Below are 18831 nucleotides of genomic sequence, written 5' to 3' on the forward strand. Positions count from 1 at the left end.
ACAGGTTCCTGTGATAAGCTGTGTTTCATCCTTCCTGTTTTGCTGTCAAAATATTATCATTACCTTCAAAATCCTGCCAGTTAAAGTTACTTATTCTGAAAACACACTCGCTAAGCAGAATAATAACCCCACATATATCCATGTTCTAATCTGTGTAACCAACCTGTGACCATGTTAGGTCATAGGAACAAGAGAATTAAACTGGATAAATAGCTGACTTTTGGAGAGATTCTCCTGAATTATCCACTTGGGCCCAGTATAATCATTGATCTCGAGATGGGGAAGAGGGAGACAGAGTCAGAGAAATGAAGTTGCTATAATGCTGGGTTTGAACTTGGAGTAATAGGAGTCACTACAAATCAAGGAATGCAGGCTAGAAAAGGCAGGGAAGCAGATTCTTTACTAAAACCTCTAAAAAGAATGCAGCCCTCCCAGCACCTTAGTTTTAATCCATTGAGACCTGTTTTGAACTTTCAGCTGCCAGAACTAAAATAATATATGTCTAGTGTTGGTAATTTGTTATAACAGCTATGGGAACCTAATAGAGTGAGTAACAAAAGATTGATGGGACTGATTTGTGATTGTTTATGCTACAGCAGGTGACCAACAACCTCTAGGGTGAGTTGAGCTAAAGGCATATTTCTCACCTCAGAGAGCAGAGCCACTGAGGATGTGCCATTATGTTCCTGAATTAGGAGAGCCCTGCAATTGAGTCATGGCCGTAGAGGAAGAGCCTTTTTTTTTTTTTTTTTGTACCAGGGATCGAACTCGGGTCCTTGTGCTTCCAAGGCAAGCAGCGGAACCACTGAGCTAAATCCCCAGCCCAAGGAAGAGCCATTTTTAAAATAGAGTAACTATCTCCAGGTTTAAATTGCTTTATGACAAGTACTCTCAAAAGCTGAGGTTTAATTAGCATAAGATAACAAAAGCCCATTTTTATTGTTAACCACATGCTAGACACAGAACCATATCCAGTTTATATGTTGTTTAAACATAACATACTATCACAGTTTTCTGATAAGAACTTATATAAGTTCTCAGAATTTCTAAAAGATAACCAGTGTTCAGACTCAGGTCTTTTTATGAAGCCTGTGTTTCCAACCATTATGTTGTATGGAAGAACGTCAAACTGCTGGAGTACAGGAAACCCTTCATGTAAGGTATGTCCCTCTTCTGCCTCCTTTCCATAGTACTGTGGGGCAAAGGATACAGGCTTTGGATGCTGGAGTATTTTTATCTTACAGCCTTGAAGATGTGAGCCTTGTACCCAAGGCATCATCCCCCCCTCTTTGGAAGATGCTTTCTCAACTCTATGGGAAGCAATATTGCTCAGAGCTACACATTCTGTGAGTCTCTTTTTGAGACCTTGCTTTGGTGAGTTCATTAGGCTCCTTATACTGTGATCCGTATTTACAGTGGCTGAAAGAAGAGAGAAATTTCTTTCTCTTATACAAAAGTTTGTGAAGTCGTCAGGGCCCAAGTACTATCTCTTTTTTTTCTGTTGTCCTTATGATGTCATTGCTGCCTGCATGGTCTGAGATGATTCATTACAGCCAGTATGAAAAAGAAGTCATGTGAAACATATGACCTGGATTTGGCACCCTTCAGCTCTTTTATTGGCCAGAACATAGCTATAGTGAGAATGAAGAATATGCTCTTCAGTAGCCAGTACAGCAGTTTAGAATGCTGTTATCCTGGGAGGAAGGGAGAGTGTGGTTGAGCAGGGTCTGCACCTCAGGGCCAGTATTTCTCACTCTTCTGGGTTAAACTATAATGTGCTTAATGGCTGTTGTGTACCATGTTGTGTTAGAGTGCCTTTACCTATGGGGAAAAGAGAAAAGCTATTATGAAAGAATATGTACTATACAAGTTTATGTTAGATTTTGTTTGTATATACGTGGACATAGAAATCTGGAAGAGAAGGTTCATTAAAATGCTAATAATATTGTTGACTAGATCATAGTGGCAGTTTTTTTTATTTTTTCTGTATGTTTAAATGAAAAAAAAATCAATAGAACTGTGCATTTTGAAAGCAGAGGGACTCTATTTTGATCATATTCTATCTCAGGATCCTTACCTTCTTTTTGTCTGTATGCTCTGAAAATGTGAGGAAACTTGTACCAAAATCTGCCAGTACGGTCTCCTTCACTGGGTTCTGAAGGCAGAGATGGCTATCTTGAGCATCAGATTAACAAAGCTTTAATGCTTAAAAGTCCCTTGGTGCCACGTTAGCCCAGAATGGTCCTTTGTACCCACTGAGACCTTTATGCTTCTATGCTTTCTTGAATAACATATGGAATATTCTTTTTATCCCCTTACACTTAGTGTTATAATTCACTTAAATCATAAATAGTTGATACAGATTTCTAAAAATTAAATTTTTTCTTCCTGAAGAATTCAGTTCAAAAGCCTCTAGGTGAGGTTGGGCAAGATAGGCATCTTCAGGGAAGGCAAGATGTAGAGGGGGTGGGGTGAGGAAGAATCCCTGGAAATGGGGAGAAGGGTAGGTAGACAGTAGCAGTGTTGTATCATGGGGTCAGAGCCTGAGCATTGGTAGGGAAAGGTCGTGTAGGAGGGCTTTTTGGTACAGGGTTTTGGGCCTAAGTGGAGGAAGAAAGAGGATGTCTATGTTTGGAGAGGGGTGATAGCAGTGGTCTGTCATCGAATGTCAGAACCTGAGTGGGGTGTAAGAAGGGGTTCCATACAGAGTACAGCCTAGGAAGTCAGGACCTGAGTGGGTTGAGGAGAGCAGTATAGGCTGGAGATAGGATAGTAGCAAGAGAAAACTGATGACATGTAAGAGACTAGTCACGTATGTAAATATGTTACAGATAATGGAAGCCAGGCTTCTCATTACCTGATAAGGGTTATGCAAGTAGGGGAAGAAAACTGGATTGAGCCCTGTGTTTGGAATGAATACTGTGTTGGATTGGAATTGTTCATATTTGTGTGAATTCATGATTTCCAACATACAGTATATAGACAGAGAAATACAGATATAAATAAGTATATGTATATTCCCTAGCTCTGCCATTGAGACAGCTTGGGAGCAGCAATACCCAGGTAGAAATGAGCACACCTAGCACTCAGATTTTTGTTTTTAAATACCATTCACCATTATACAAGGAACCAGAGTTCCTTTAACTGATTTCCAGGCCTGGGGCCAGGAAAATACAAGATGAACATGGAATGTTGTATGGTTTCAGAAAGTAATCAGGTGCTCAGAGGGTGATGGGAACATGTCAGAAGAACATGGAAAATAGAAACTCTTTTAAAGAAAAGAGAAGCTTGGGCCGGGGATTTAGCTCAGTGGGTTTGCCGCCTGCTGCGCAAGCGCAAGGACCTGAGTTCGATCCCCGGTACCAAAAAAAGAAAACAAAAGAAAAGAGAAGCGAAGCTGTCTTGAAAGAATTCCTACTGGCCACACCGGGAGCAATTTGAGCATCAGAGTAATTATCAAAGAGGAATCCAGGAGTTGATATTGATATGAATAAATTGAAAGTATGATGAGAAATGGGCTTTCTGAAGGTATTTTGCCATAAAATACAAAGCAAGAAAGAGTAAGTTGGTCAGTAGAGAAGCCTGGAAAACAAACCATAGTGAAGTGATTAAAGCTAAGCTCATCAACCAGGTGTGGTGGTGAACACCAATAATCCCAATACTCCGGGAAGCTGAGGAGGTTCGAAAGTTGGAGCCCAAGCTGGACACTTTAGAAAGACCATGTATCAAAATTTTTTAAAATGGGAGGGAATGGGGATGTAGCTCAGTGTGAATGCCCAGGGTTTAATCCCCAGTACCAGGAGAAAAAAAAAGTTAACCTCGTCTAATAATGGAACAAGACAAAATCACATGCCACCTGATTGGATACAGTGAGATAATGTGACAGTATCCCTCTTAGGCTTCTGCCAAAGAAGCATAGCATGAGTTTAATCATCAGGAAAGCAGAAAAACTCAAATTGAAAGAGATTACAAAATAACTGGTCCCTAATATTTAAAAGTGTGAAGATCATGAAAATCAAGGTTGACTAAAGTATTGTTTCAGAATAAAAGGAAACAAAGAAACAAATAAATGCAGCATGTGGTTCTGGACTTAATTGTTTTGCTGTGAAGGACAAATTTGGAACAGCAGGCCAATTATGAATAGAGTCTGGGGAATAGATGGTAGAACTATATCAAAGTTTATTTCTTGATTTTGATGGTTGAATTATCCTTGTTTGTAGAAAATACCCTAAAACATCGGGTAATAGGATATTATGTCAGATATTACTCAAGTGGTTTAGAAAAAAAGTTCTTTGTGCTCTTCTTCACACTTTATGTCAAAATAACATTTTTTTAAAAAGTATTTTTAAGGGCCATAGATTTAGCTCAGTAGTTCCGGTGCCTGCCTTGTAAATGCAAGGTCCCGAGTTTGATCCCTGGTACAAAAAAAAAAAAATAGTATTTTTAATATACACACTAAAAGAATGGCTATTGCATGTCTGTCAAGGTCCCAAGAGATATTAAAGCCTTAATAACCTTGACATTCTTTGTGTGTAATAATTTATCTCCTACATCTAGAAGGAAACTAAAAACCCTGTAGGAGAATTGAAACAGTTACTCAGATCATTCTTCAGATTTGTTTTGTGGAACTCTGAGAAAAAAACAAAGAATAATAAACATCCATGAACACAAATGCAACAAATTATCTTGGGAGGTGAAAAAATTATCATTATAATAAGTTCTTTGTGTCCCTTATTATCCCTCCCCTCCAAGATATAATCACTCTACTGAATTTTGTGTTTTATCATTCCCATACTTTTTTTGTTTTTGTACTGGGGATCAAACTCGGTCCTTGTGCTTGCGCAGCAGGCGGCGAAACCACTGAGCTAAATCCCTGGGCCCCATACATTTTTTTTTTTTTTTTGCATATCAGAAATGCATTTTTATTTGAAAACAACTTAAATTTTTAGACAAATGATTTTAGTATATAAATTTGATTTTGTTTTTATACAGAATATAAAGATTTCCCTCATTAATCTTCCATGTGAAGGGTATTCTAAGGTGGAAGGAAAATACGTTCTGCACACAAGTGTGTATCTTTCATGTGCGGCACTGAAAACGAATGGTGTAGTGCTCTTACACATAAATTAGATCAAGTGACATTACATATTAAAGGGAGGGAGAAATATTCTAGGTAATCGGATTGAAGAAGCAAACATGACACAAAAACTGTGCAAATGAGACCAAGTCAGAATCTTTAGTTAGGACATTGCAGATAATACTTTTGTAGGCGAGAGGAAGTGACTGGGGTTCCAGAGGGCGAAGGCTCCGGCCCGGGACGCGGCGGCCGGCGGGGACGGCGAGGGATGGGCGGCCTGGTTGACCTAGTGACTGGCGGGACCTGCGCCGTCGTCACCATGAACAGGGAGCCCATCTGCAGCACGCTGCCCACCATCCTGTGCCACAAGCTCACTGACCTGCGCTATCTGAGCCGCGGCGCCTCGGGCACGGTGTCGGCCACCCGCCCGCCACGCAGACTGGCGAGTCGAGGTGGCCCTGAAGCACCTGCACACCCACAGCCCCGCTGCTTGACGGTGAAAGAGATGATGTCTTAAGAGAAGCTGAAATTTTACACAAAGCCAGATTCAGTTATATCCTTCCAATTTTGGGCATTTTCATTGAGCCTGAATTTTGGGGAATAGTTAACTGAATACATGCCAAACGGATCACTGAATGAACTCCTACGTAGGAATACTGAATATCCTGATGTTGTTTGGCCATTAAGATTTTGCATCCTGCGTGAAATTGCATTTGGTGTAAGTTACCTACACAATATGAATCCTCCTCTACTCCATCATGACTTGAAGACTCAAAATATTTTGTTGGATAATGAATTCCACGTTAAGATTTCAGATTTTGTTTTATCAAAATGGCGCATGATGTCCCTCTCACAGTCACGTGGTAGCAAGCCTTCACCAGAGGGAGGGACAATTATATATGCCACCTGAGAACTATGAACCTGGACAAAAAACAAGGGCCAGCGTGAAGCATGATATATATAGCTATGCAATTATCACATGGGAAGTGTTATCCAGAAAACAGCCTTTTGAAGAAGTCACCAATCCTTTGCAGATCATGTATAGTGTATCACAGGGACGTCAACCTGACACTAATGAAGAAAGTTTGCCACTTGATATACCTCATCACGCTCCGATGATCTCACTAATAGAACGTGGATGGGCACAAAACCCAAATGGAAGACCATCTTTCTTAAAATGTTTGATAGAACTTGAACCACTTCTGAGAACATTTGAAGAGATAACTTTTCTTGAAGCTGTGATCCAGTTAAAGAAAACAAAGTTACAGAGTAGTTCAAGTACTAGTCACTTACGTGACAAAAAGAAAATGGAGTTGCCCCTGAATATACCTGTAAATCATAGTCCACAGGAGGAGTCATGTGGATTCTCTCAGCTTCATCAAAGCAGTTCTTCTCCGGGAACTTCTAGGTCCCAGTTGGCTCCTCAAAACAAAGATTTTTTTACCTGGGGTGTCATTGTGTGATCACAGCACCACCCTGTGCTCTTTAGCAGTAATAAGTCCACTCTTGGCTGAGGGAAATTCAGAGTACCTGCAGCCTGATATAGCCCAGCAATGGATCCAGAGCAAGAGGGAAGACATTGTGAGCCAAATGACTGAAGCCTGCCTTAACCAATCACTGGATGCCGTTCTGTCCAGGGACTTGCTCATGAAAGAGGACTATGAACTTATTAGTACCAAACCAACAAGGACCTCAAAAGTCAGACAATTACTGGATACCACTGATATCCAAGGAGAAGAATTTGCCAAAATTATAGTACAAAAGTTGAAAGATAACAGATGGGTCTTCATCCTTATCCAGAAATACATATGACTTCTAGATCACCATCTTTAAATTTCATGCATAATAAAAGTTTGTAAGTGTGTCTTTTTCAAGAAGAAAGTAAGTTTATAAATGGTTATTTATATCCCTGGCACTTTGATGTTTTTATAAAATCTATGAGTTTTAGAAGTGTTACTGAAGTTTTTGGGGGATAAATATTAGTCTCCTATGACATTGCAGTATTTCTTAAATTAATATAAGTAAAACTTTCATTTTGCTACATGGTTCATTGTTTCATGTTTCTAATTGAAACTATTTTTATTATAATAATTATATTTTTGTACATAACAGTAAAAAAATACTTTTGTCATGTTTAGATGTACAGTATCTTGTGTCCTTTCATCTTGGTAAGCTCTGTAAGCAAAAGGCCTTATTTTCTCCTTTATAAACTTAGTAATTGATAATAACAATATTATGAATAATAGGCACTTGATAGTACTTGGTGAGAAAATGTATGATCACCAACTGGAGAAAGATTTGGTAAGTTTATTAAGAGCTGTGAAATATGTATCTGTGTTGAGCCACTTTTGAACACTGTGAAAGGTGTTCATCTTCATATATAAAATATACCATTGACAAGGCTTTAGGGATGGCACTTTAGTCTTTAAATATTGAGCATATTAAAGCCAAGATGTTAATTTAGGTTTTCAGATCTTTAATATGTGTTTTGAAATTGGGAATACATTTGTATTTTGCTTTTGTTATTCTCTTTTACTTACAATAATTGGAGTCTTATGACACATTATAACTTAGTCTGTCACTTGAAATGTTGAACATTACCACAGATAGTTTTGAAATGTAACTTTTTATATACCTCAGACTAATATAATTAAAAATATTTAAATTATAACAGAAATCAACCTGACTATTATGAAGTGGTTTCTCAGCCCATTGATTTGATGAAAATCCAACAAAAACTAAAAATGGAAGAGTATGATGATGTTAATCTGCTGACAGCTGACTTCCAGCTGCTTTTCAACAATGCAAAGGCCTATTATAAGGTAAGAAAACATCAAATTTGAAATATGTGTATTTGATAATTGTCTAGCTTTTTAATGTTTCTCAGTCTGGCCGGTGAGTAGTGCTTTTTGTTTGGTTTGAATTGGCATTTCTTTTAGTAAAGAGACAATATTTATATGGTTGTGAATTATTTTTGTTTTTTCTTTAAAGTGTTTCTCCAGATCTTTTGCCCATTTTTTTCCGTGGGTTTTCATTTTCATGCTTATTTCTGAAACATTTTAATTATTTTCAATGTTCTTTTTCAATTATGTATGCTTTATTCATCTTCTTTTTTTTTAAATTAAATTCTTTTATTGGTACATTGTAGGTATACAACACAATTACATTTCTCATTGGGAATTGTACCTTTACATAATGCATCTTGGTTCTTCTTTTTTCCCCATTCCTAGCCCTCCCTTCACGCCCTCTACCCTTCCCTATTTACAAAGACTTTATTTCCATTTTTTCCATTTCTCAGCATTTTTCCTTTCCCTCTTTCCTTTCCCCTGCCCCTCCCACTACCCCTATCCCTTTGGACCTTTTCTTCGTATTTTACATTTTCGATTATTCGTTCTAATCATTGGTACATTTTAGGTATACAATATAATGACATTCATCATTGGAAATTTGCACCTTTACATAGTCTCTCTTGGTTCTTATTTTTCACCCTTGCCCAGCCCTCCCTTCAACCCCTCCATTCTTCTCTATTTACAAAGATTTTGTTCCTGTTTTTCCATTTTCTCATATTAATCCCATGCCCTTCTATCCTTTCCCCTACCCCTCCCACTTCCTTCCCCTTTGCCCCTTTTCTTCCTATTTCACATTACCTATTATACATTTAGTCCTTATTTACACTTTCAGTTTCTTACACTAGAGAAACTATTCGGAATTTATTCGTGTGTGTCCTATTTATTTCCCTTAAGAGTATTGCCTCAATGTGCATCCACTTAGCTATAAATGTCTCTAATTTCTCATTTTTTATGGCTGAGTAGTACTCCATTTTATTAAAAAACCACATTTTCTTTATCCAGTCTCCAGTTGATGGGCACTTGGGCTGTTTCTAAGTTTTAGCTATTACAAACTGTGCTGCTATGAACATGGGTGCACATATATCACTGTGGTATGATTCTTTTAATTCTTTGGGGAAGATCCCCAGCAGTGGAATAGCGGGGTCCGATGGGACTTCCAGTCCTAGTTCTTTGAGGTATCTCCATACTGATTTCCACAGTGGTTGCATCTTATTCATCTTCTTGAGTGTGTGTGTTCTTTTTTGGCGGGGTGCTGAAGATGGAACTCAGGGCTCTATGCATAGGCACTTTGCAGCTCTTTGTTTTTATAGGGTTTTTTTTGATGAACAAACATTTTTTAAAGGCTGGGGATTTAGCTCAGTGACACCACCCCTGCCTCGCAAGTGCAAGGTCCTGAGTTCGATCCCCGGTACCAAAAAAAGAAGTTTAAAAAAAATTTTTTTTTTTGGTACCGGATATCGAACTCAGGTCCTTGCGCTTGTGCAGCAGGCGGCGAAAACACTGAGCTAGATCCCTGGCCCTAAAATTTTAATATAATCAAATTTATCCAGCTTTTACTCTGTGGTTTTTTTCTTTTGTGTCTTGTTTCAGAAATTCTTCTTGCCCAAAGATTATAATCTTATATTTTTGTAGTTTTTGTTTTTCCTATATAAAATTGTAATACGGCTGGCATTAATTTCTGTCTTTTATGAGATTTTTTTTTCCACAGCTATAACCAGCACCATCCTTTCTGCATTTCTTCATAGTGCCAATACTGTATCATCTTTTCCATGTGTTCATGAGTCTGTTTCTGTCCTTTTATTCTGTTTTATAGGCCAGTTTATTTCTGGACCATTCTATTCTTTCCTCAATTACTGTTTATAATTCTTTGTTTGATATGAAAGTCTTAACCATACCTGACCCTTTGTTTTTCCTTATACATTTTATAATTAGGGTATTAAATTAAGCACAAAAAAATTGTTGACATTTTTATTGGACTTTGATTGACCCCTTTGATTATATTGGAGATAACTGACATAATTATTACTATTATTATTATTATTTGGTTTTTGACAGTGTCTCATTACATAGTTCAGGCAGGCATTGAATTCGTTATGTAGCCCAGGCTGTCCTTGAACTTGTGGCAATCCTCCTGCCTCAGCCTCCTGAGTTCTGAGATTACTGGTGTACACCACCACACTGGGCTGACATAACTATAATGTTAACTATTCCAATTTATGAATTTAATATATCTTTTTTTGTCTTTTTAAATGTATCTTTTTGCAAATGTTAGATTTTTTTTTTTTTTTTTTTTTTTTTTGCCTTTGGCAATACTGGGAATTGAACCCAGGACCTTTGCACTGAGGTACATCCTTAGCCCTTTTTAAATTTTTTTAAACTTTGGAGACAAGGGCCAGGGATGTAGCTCAGTGGCACAGCACCTGCCTGGCAAACTTGAGGCCCTGAGTTCAATTCCTGGTGCCAAAAAAATAGATAAATTTTGAGACCAGCACTGTGTTGCCCAGGCTGGGCTCAAACCTGTGGTGGTCCTGCCTCAGCCTCAGAGTGCTGGGATTACAGGTGTGTATAGCCATGCCTAGCTTAGATTTATTCTTAAAACTATAGGGCCGGGGATTTAGCTCAGTGGTTTTGCCGCCTGATACGCAAGTGCAAGGACTCGAGTTCGATCCCCGGTACCAAAGAAAAAAACTATATGTATAATTTTGAAGGAGACATAACTTTTTTTTTTTCTTTTCCAGTTCTGGGAACTGAACTCAGGACCTTGCACTTGTCAGGCAGGCATGGTGCCACTAAGCTACATCCCGGGCTCTGAAGGAGATACAATTTAAAACCCTCTTAAAATGTAAAATTAAGGAGTTTTTAGTTATTCAAATGCTATCTAATCATGACCACTAGGTAGCTAACTCCCACATATTTTCATTACCCCCAAAGAAAACCTTTTATACCTTTTAGCAGGCACTTTTCCATTACCCTTTTTCCTAGCTTCTGGCAACTAACTACTTTCTGTGTGGATTTTCCTGTCCAATTATAATTTCATTACTATCTTCTTTCACTGAGCATAATCTCTTCAGGAATCATTCATGTTTTAACACATGGTCAGTATTTCATTCCTTCCTATGACAATAATATTTCATGTTATAATGTTTTGTTTATCCATTTCCTAGTTGATGGGCATTTGGTTTCCACATTTGACTATCATAAATAATGCTGCTATGAATTTTATGAATATGAGAGTGCCATTTGTTGGATACAAAGCTCTATGTGTTTATTAGATCACATGATCTGCTTGTTAATTGGCTTGCTAAAATCTTTTAAGTCCTTACTGATTTCCTGCCTGAATTATTCATTGACTAAGTGAAGTATTTAAAAATCTCTCACTCTGATGATGGATTTATCTACTCCTCCTTGTAATTGTTAATATTTTGCTTTCTGTAATTTGAAACTAGGCAAATAGAAACATAAAAGTAGGGCTGGGGATTTAGCTCAGTGGTCTCGCTGCCCACTGTGCAAGCGCAAGGACCCAAGTTCAATCCCCGGTACCAAAAAATAAATAAATAAATAAAAGAAACATAAAAGTTTAAGATTGTTACATTGGGGGCCAGGGATTTACCTCAGTGGTGCTGCGGCTGCCTCATAAGCATAAGGTCCTGAGTGTGATCTCCCGTGGGGGTGGGGGTGTTGTTATATTGTCCTAGAGTTTAAATGTTTTAATTTTAACATTATGTATAGTCTTATAGCTTAGTAGTGCCTTTTATTTGAAGTGTATATAGTTACACTGTTTTGTCATAGTGTTTATTAGTTTTTTCCATTCTTATACGTTCAACTTTTTCTGTCCTTTTAATGCTCATATATATATCTTATAAAGAGAATATATGTGAACTTATACTTGTGTAACTGATTATCTTTTAAAGCTAGAGCATTTCAGTTCTTTACAGTTTTAGTAATTATGATATTTGGATGTATAACTACTATCTAAATGTGTCTTGTTTCACTTTTTAAAAATCTGTTTGTTTGTTGGTATGAGGGATTGAGCCCAGGACCTTCACACTGAACTACATCCTCTACCCTTTTAATTTTTTATTTTGAGACAGGGTCTTGCTGAGTCACTTAAATTGCCCAGGCTGGGCTCCAAATTGTGATCCTCCTGTCTCAGCCTCTCAGAGTAGTAGAAGTTCAGGCATGCTCTACCACTACTGGTTTTAAATTTTTTTTTTTTTTTTTTTTGGTACTGGGGATCGAACTTGGGACCTTGCACTTAAGAGGCAGGCGACCACACTACTGAGCTAAATCCCCGGCCCTTAAATTTTTTAATTTTGAATCAAGATCTGGCTAAGTTGCCCAGCTTGGATCGAATTACAGTCCTCTTACTGCAGCTTCCTATCAGGTGCCACCATGCTTGGCCTAATCAGTATTTTTTACTTACAACTTTACTGCTTTTTCCTTCTTTCTTTTATTGCTATTAAGAAGTCATCATGGGCCGGGGATTTAGCTCAGTGGTTCCGGCGCCTGCCTCGAAAGCACAAGGTCCTGAGTTCGATCCCCAGTACCAAAAAAAAAAAAAAAAAAAAAATCAGGCCATCATTAACTTCTGTTTTTATATCAGGTCTTATCCTTTCACTCTTTTGGTGATAAGTAATAAGTAGATTTAATTTAGTAATTCATTATCTTCTGCCCAAGTCTTTTTGTAATGGTATAGGCCATAAGTAAATAATACTATTTCAAAATGTCTTTAAAATATACACTTAGTTTCTCAGAAGAGGATTTGAGACCCCTGTATCTTCTAGTCATATAGATTATAAACTTCGTAATAACAGTGTTTTCACAGTTGTGCCTTAAAATACCAGTCTGCTAGAGCCATTGAGCCATACCTAGTGGCGCATGCCTGTAACACCAGCACTCTGAAAGGCCAATGCAGAAGGCTCAAAAGTTTGAGTCTAAACAACCTAGTGACTTAGTGAGATCCTGCCTTAAAATAAAAGACAAAGACTTTTTTTTTTTAAAGGCTGGGGACGTAGCTTAATTTCTAGTACTGGAAAAGAATGTTTTTAAATAGCAACTGATTTACAATAAAAATATGAAATTGAGGGTTTTTTCTCCTTTTTTTGCTAATGTATAGCCAGATTCTCCTGAATATAAAGCTGCTTGTAAGCTCTGGGACTTGTATCTTCGAACAAGAAATGAGTTTGTTCAAAAAGGAGAAGCTGATGATGAAGATGATGAAGAAGATGGGCAAGACAATCAAGGCACAGGGACTGAAGGAGTAAGTGTACAGCTGGAACCAGTTATGGATGGACTGTGGGAAGGTGGACAAAGCCCCTGCCTGTGATCACCTCTGGTCTGTTGTGTGAAGCTGGGGTTCCTGTGCTGTTGTAATGGTAACTAGAATGTAAATGGACATTCAGCCAGAATGCCTCACTCCACTTTCAAGTGATCCTGGACAGTGTGTGCCATGCATGGCTATTGTTCATCTACTTCTGGCATCTAGACTTTGCCTTATATGTAGGTAATCATAAATATTTGCTGAAGGAAAACACATTTGAAAAGAAAAGTGAGAGGAATCTACTCTTCTGTGAGAAATTGTGAAAAACACAATGCAGAATTCCACATTTTTCTGTAAGATACCTAAACGGACCTTTTGCTGGAAGTCTAACACAGAAAGAAGTAATATGGGGTTAATTCATCAAAACTACTTCTTAGAGTCTCAGAATATAGTTGCTAGGCTCGGCCTGGTGCATACCTGCGATTCTAGCTACTCAGAAGCCCAAGGCAGAAGATTATAAATTTGAGGCCAGTCTGGGCGATTTAGTGAAACTTTGTCTCAAAAAAATATGAGGGAGGCCCGGAGATTTAGCTCAGTGGTTCTGCCACCTGCCTTGCAAGCACAAGGTCCCGAGTTCAATCCCTGGTACAAAAAAAAAAAAGGTGCGGGAAGGGTGCTGGGATTATATTTTTGTAGTAGAGCACTTGCCTATTATGTGTGAGGCCTGAGTTTAATCCCCAGGACCACAAGAACAAAAACAGTAGGGTTGCCAGGTATCTTGTCAATTTATTTGAAGAAATTAAATGGTTAGAACTAGGTGGAAGACAATTAACACAAATTCCTTGACATTTTAATCTCTTATGAATACAAGAGAAACAATTTAACCCATGCTTTCTTGGGCAGAACATTGCCTGCTGAGGCCCAGCCTTACTATAGGCATCCAGAGCTGTAGTCAGAAAACAAAAATTTAGGATTTAATTGTATTTATTCTTGTATTTTATTTGCATAATTGCTAAGAAATTACGAGGATCTTGTATATTCATATTTATGCCTCCCATGCTTCTTTCTAACCTTAAGGTATTTGTGAAAGGGGAAGAAGTTTTTTGTTTGTTTTATTTTGTTTTTTGGGGTTTTTTTTTGAGACAGGGTCTTGCTGTGTAGTTCAGGCTGGCCTTGAATTCACTGTGTAGCCAGCCCATGCTGGCCTTGAACTCATGGTGATCCTCCTGCCTAAGACTCCCAGGTTCTAGAATTACAGGCATGTGTCACCATGCCCGGCAAGGGGAAGACGTTTTTTAAGCTTCTAATTTTTAAATCAACAGTCATTTTTTAGAGTTTTTCCAGTTGGAAGAGAATGTGCATATTCACAGACACTCTTCCCTTTGTCACTTGGAACATGTTTCAAAAGTAGCTGGTTAGGGCTGGGGTAGCTCAGTGGCACAGAACCTGCCTTGCAAGTGCAAGGTCCTGAGTTCGATCCTCCATACTGGAAAAAAAAAGAAACCTGAACGAAAAATAAAAAGAATGAGGGGAAGCCACGGACATGTCAGCAAAAGTAGGTAGTTGGAGAGGGAAAAGAGTTTTGGCTGCAGAACTCCTCTTTTTGAAGTGAACTATGTGATACCATGTTTTAGCCAGGAAGTAAGTGACTTAAACATGGCAATTTCAGTTTACTTTGATTGGTATCTTGGATTTCTGAGCTTACATAATTTAGGTCCTTACCAAATTACATTTTTTGCCAGATGTGGTGGTGTGCACCTATAATCCCAATACTAGGGAGGTTCAGGCAAGAGAATCTCCATGTGTTCAAGGCCAGTCTGACTATATATAGCAAGACTCTGTCTCAAAAGGCGGGGGAGGGGGCTGGATTTAGGTCAGTAGCACCGCACCTGCCTTGGAAGCACAAGGTCATGAGTTCAAGCCCCAGTACAAAAAAAAAAAATACATGTCTTCTATGTTAAATATTTATTGAGTGTTGAGGTATTGTGCTAGGCCCAAGAGATGTTAGTGCCCTCTTGGGAGAGTTAATAATGTTGGACCTTAAAATTGAGGCTACACTAAATAAACAGCTTCTCTTGGATTAGCACAAAAATACTACTGCTTTTATCATTTAAATTGTAAATTAACTATTAATCTTTATTTGCACAAAACATGATTTGGACTTAAAGTACCATGTACTTCATCCTATTCCCTAGTATAGAAACTTGCTTCAAACTGGCCAGGTGCTCTTTAGGACATATACTTCATTATATTAAAACAGTGACTAAATGTAAGCCAGTCAGTCTTAAAACTGAAATGGTATATATCATTTTACTTACTAATCTTCGTTTTGTTTTGCTATAACACGAATTCAGTTGTTAGTCCAGGCAGAGCACACTATGGGTGATAGTGTGTAGTCCTGACTCTGTGTGTAGTTATTGTTCTACCAGACGCTATGATTTCAGTAGACATGAACAGCATGTGTAAAAATGGCCAAGTATGGGCTGGGGATTTAGCTCAGTGGTTTTGCCGCCTGCTATGCAAGTGCAAAGACCGGAGTTCGATCCCCAGTACCAAAAAAAAAAAAAATGGCCAAGTATTATTGGCCGTGTTTTCTCAAGCTTAGTTGCTCAGACCCTAAAAAAGTATCTGTTTCTATCGTTTTACACACATAATACTTGAACTTTCAGTAAAGGACTTGATCCAAGAAATTTACAAAAATAATGAGCTTAATTAATTTAATGTAGGGCATTCTAGGGGTACAGTCCCATCTTTACCGTCAGCATTTCTGTGGTTGTCTTTCTTTTTATTTTTCTAATTTTTAAAAATTTTTGCCATACTGGGAATTGAACCAAGGCCTAGTGCTGGCTATTGAGTTCTGTCACAAAGTATGTTTTTCTCATCCCTCATACCCTAGACTTCTCCAGGTTACCTGAAGGAAATATTAGAGCAGCTACTTGAATCCATAGTTGTAGCCACAAATCCATCAGGACGGCTCATCAGCGAACTTTTTCAGAAACTGCCTTCTAAAGTGGTAAGTGATGTGATTAAAGACAGATGACTTTAGGTATTTGAGTTCATTTTAAGTACTTCAAAAATTTTATTGGTAGCTTTGAGTGTGGTCCATGCCTGTATCTCAGCTACTTGGGAGGCTGAAGCAGGACGACTGCAAGTTTGCAGCCAGCGTGGGCAACTTGGTGAGACCTTGTCTCAAAATACAAAGGGCAAAGGGATGGGGTTGTAGCTCAGTGGTTAAGAGCCCTTCCCAGCATGTGTGAGCCCCTGAGTTCAATTCCCAGTATAAAAAAATAGTGAATAATGTAAGGTTGAAAGGAAAATGTTGGAGGTTCCCAAATACCTGCCTGTGGCTTCAAAAGCAAGCACAAAGGACATGGTCTTATCATTTTACTTGACCAGAAGGTTGTTATTTTATTACTGTGGTAAAATATACATAAAATTTATTATTTTAGCCATCTTTACATGTACAGTCCTGTGGCATTAAATACATTTACATTGTGAAAGCATTTTTTTTGTCCCATCTGTAGACCTTTTCATCTTCCAAAGCTGAAACTTCATTACCCATTAAGTACCAGTTCTATTTATGTCCTCTTCAGCCTTTGGCAGCCACTGGTATGCTTTCTGTCTGTATGATTATGATTACTTTATCTAAGAGGAGTCATACAGTATTTGTCCTGTTAGTGCCTTACTTAGCATAGTGCCTTCAGGGTTTATCCACTTTGTAACATGTGTTAGAATTTCCTTTCTTTAGGCCAAACAATATTTCATTGTAACAATGTACATTTTGCTTCTCTTTTCGTCTGTCAGTGAACATTTGAGCTGCTTCTATAGTTTAGCTGTTTTGAGTAATGCTGCTATGAATATGATACACATATGGTATAGCTCCTTTCACTTCTTTGGGGTCTATACCCAAAGTAAAATTGCTGCATCATATGGTAATATTTTCAGTTTTTTGACAAATCACCATGCTCTTTTCTTCCTGTCTTAAAAATTTAAATCATATGTTGGGTGTAATCATTATGGCTTTGTAATCAGATCTTTACCAAAGATAGCAGAGGTCATACGCTTTATTTCTAGTGTCATAACCATTCCACAGCCACTTAAGACCACCTTTAAGTGACTAGTTTTGTCAGTGACTGATGGGAAAAGCTTTGTCACTCATCAGTCAACAAGTATTTGTTGCACACTTATGACATGCTGAGTTTGAACTATATGGCAGCAATATAAGGGTAAACACGGCATGGTCCCTGTCCTCAAGAAATTCGGGGAGTAGAGAAGGAGGTAGATACAGAAGTAAATGATCACAGTAGGGGTAAGTGCTAGAGTGGAGTACCTCTCAAAGAATACCCTTACCTAGATATTTAAGAGTGAGGCGCCATGGAAATTTTGAAGTTTCAGAACCTATGGTATGAATCAACTCTGTAATCATGTTAATTGTCTCTTGGATATGAAGTCATAAGGGGCCCTCATACTTTTTTTTTTTTTTTTTTTGGTACCAGGGATTGAACTCGGGTCCTTGCGTTTGTGAGGCAAGCCCCGGAACCACTGAGCTAAATCCCTGGCCCCCCTCATACTTTAAATGTCTCACTTGGCTAGAAAATCTCTTCCTTTTTAGGATGGAAGAATATCTAATTTCTCTCTCCTCTATGACCAGGAAATCAAGGAAAACTAAGGCAACTTATTTATGTTCCTCTCACCCTACTTCTTGACCAGAGTTTCTTTTATGAATAAAAAGTTTAGTTTAGGTGTTTAATTTATCATTGAAAATAAATCTTGGACCCCTGCCTGCCTGGCAAGTGCAAGGTCAAGAGTTTGATTTCCCAGTACAGGGGGGAAAAAATGAAAATTAATCTTGGAAACAACCTCAATGTCCACTGATAGATGAATGAATAAACTGTATATATAAACAAGAGACTACTTAAATTTAAATAGGAAGGAAATTTTAATGTATGCTACAATATGAATAAAGCCTGAACATAATGCTAAAGGAAATAAGCCAGCCGTGAAAAGACAAATTGTATAAATATGAGGTACCTAGAATATAGTCATCATCAAGACAATACCAGGCATGGTGACACATGCATGTAATCCTAACACTGAGGAAACTGAGGCAGGAGGATCACTTTGAGTTCGAGGCCAGCCTACATACTGAGTTCAAGGTCAACCTGGACTATATAGGGAGACCCTGTCTCAAGTAACAACCAAAAAAAAAAAAATCAGAGACAGAAGGTACAATTGTGGTTACCAGCTGACAAGGGAGAAAACAGTCTGTCTGACTTCCCCTGAACTTCTTGCACCTGGGAAGGGGGTGGGCACCTAACTTTTGATTTTTTGTCCACTTCAGTCGTTATCTCCAAGAACAAAACTTGTACGAGACCTTGACAGTAGTGAATGACTCTAGGCATTGCGAAAGGCTCAAGGACACCCTACAATGTACAAATTCTTGGGATAAACTAGTGTTTGATAAATTAAAAATTATTTATAATTTTGCTTCATTTTTTTCTTCTGGTTTCACTTAAAATTTTTTATTTTGGAAAAATTGACCGAAACAAGTTGAAACAGTAAGTTAAACATGAAGCTAACAAATCTTACAATCTTACGAATGCTTATATGAAATGTAATTTATTTATTTACGGAAGTAAAGGCAC

General features: G+C 38.1%; 1 protein-coding gene and 1 pseudogene across 39 annotated transcripts in view; both read left to right on the plus strand.

Moving 5' to 3' along the window:
* Pbrm1 (polybromo 1) overlaps positions 1-18831 on the plus strand; it is a 135953-nt gene that overhangs the window by 17840 nt on the left and 99282 nt on the right. For 38 of the 39 annotated variants that reach the window (XM_087182409.1, XM_087182415.1, XM_087182427.1 and 35 more), the window contains 3 exons: positions 7752-7899; positions 13043-13186; positions 16083-16199. In XM_087182409.1, the coding sequence (XP_087038535.1) occupies positions 7752-7899; positions 13043-13186; positions 16083-16199 (409 nt within the window). Of the gene's footprint in view, positions 1-1244; positions 1375-7751; positions 7900-13042; positions 13187-16082; positions 16200-18831 lie in introns of all 39 variants that reach the window. The other variant, XM_087182441.1, reaches the window with a different exon arrangement.
* Positions 1383-7730, plus strand: LOC147826484 (receptor-interacting serine/threonine-protein kinase 2 pseudogene; annotated as a pseudogene).

Source organism: Heterocephalus glaber, unplaced genomic scaffold, assembly GCF_053883595.1.
Source record: "Heterocephalus glaber isolate CG9 unplaced genomic scaffold, H.glaber_assembly_v1.0 deba00001472, whole genome shotgun sequence".
In the NCBI taxonomy this organism is placed as follows: Eukaryota; Metazoa; Chordata; class Mammalia; order Rodentia; family Bathyergidae; genus Heterocephalus; species Heterocephalus glaber.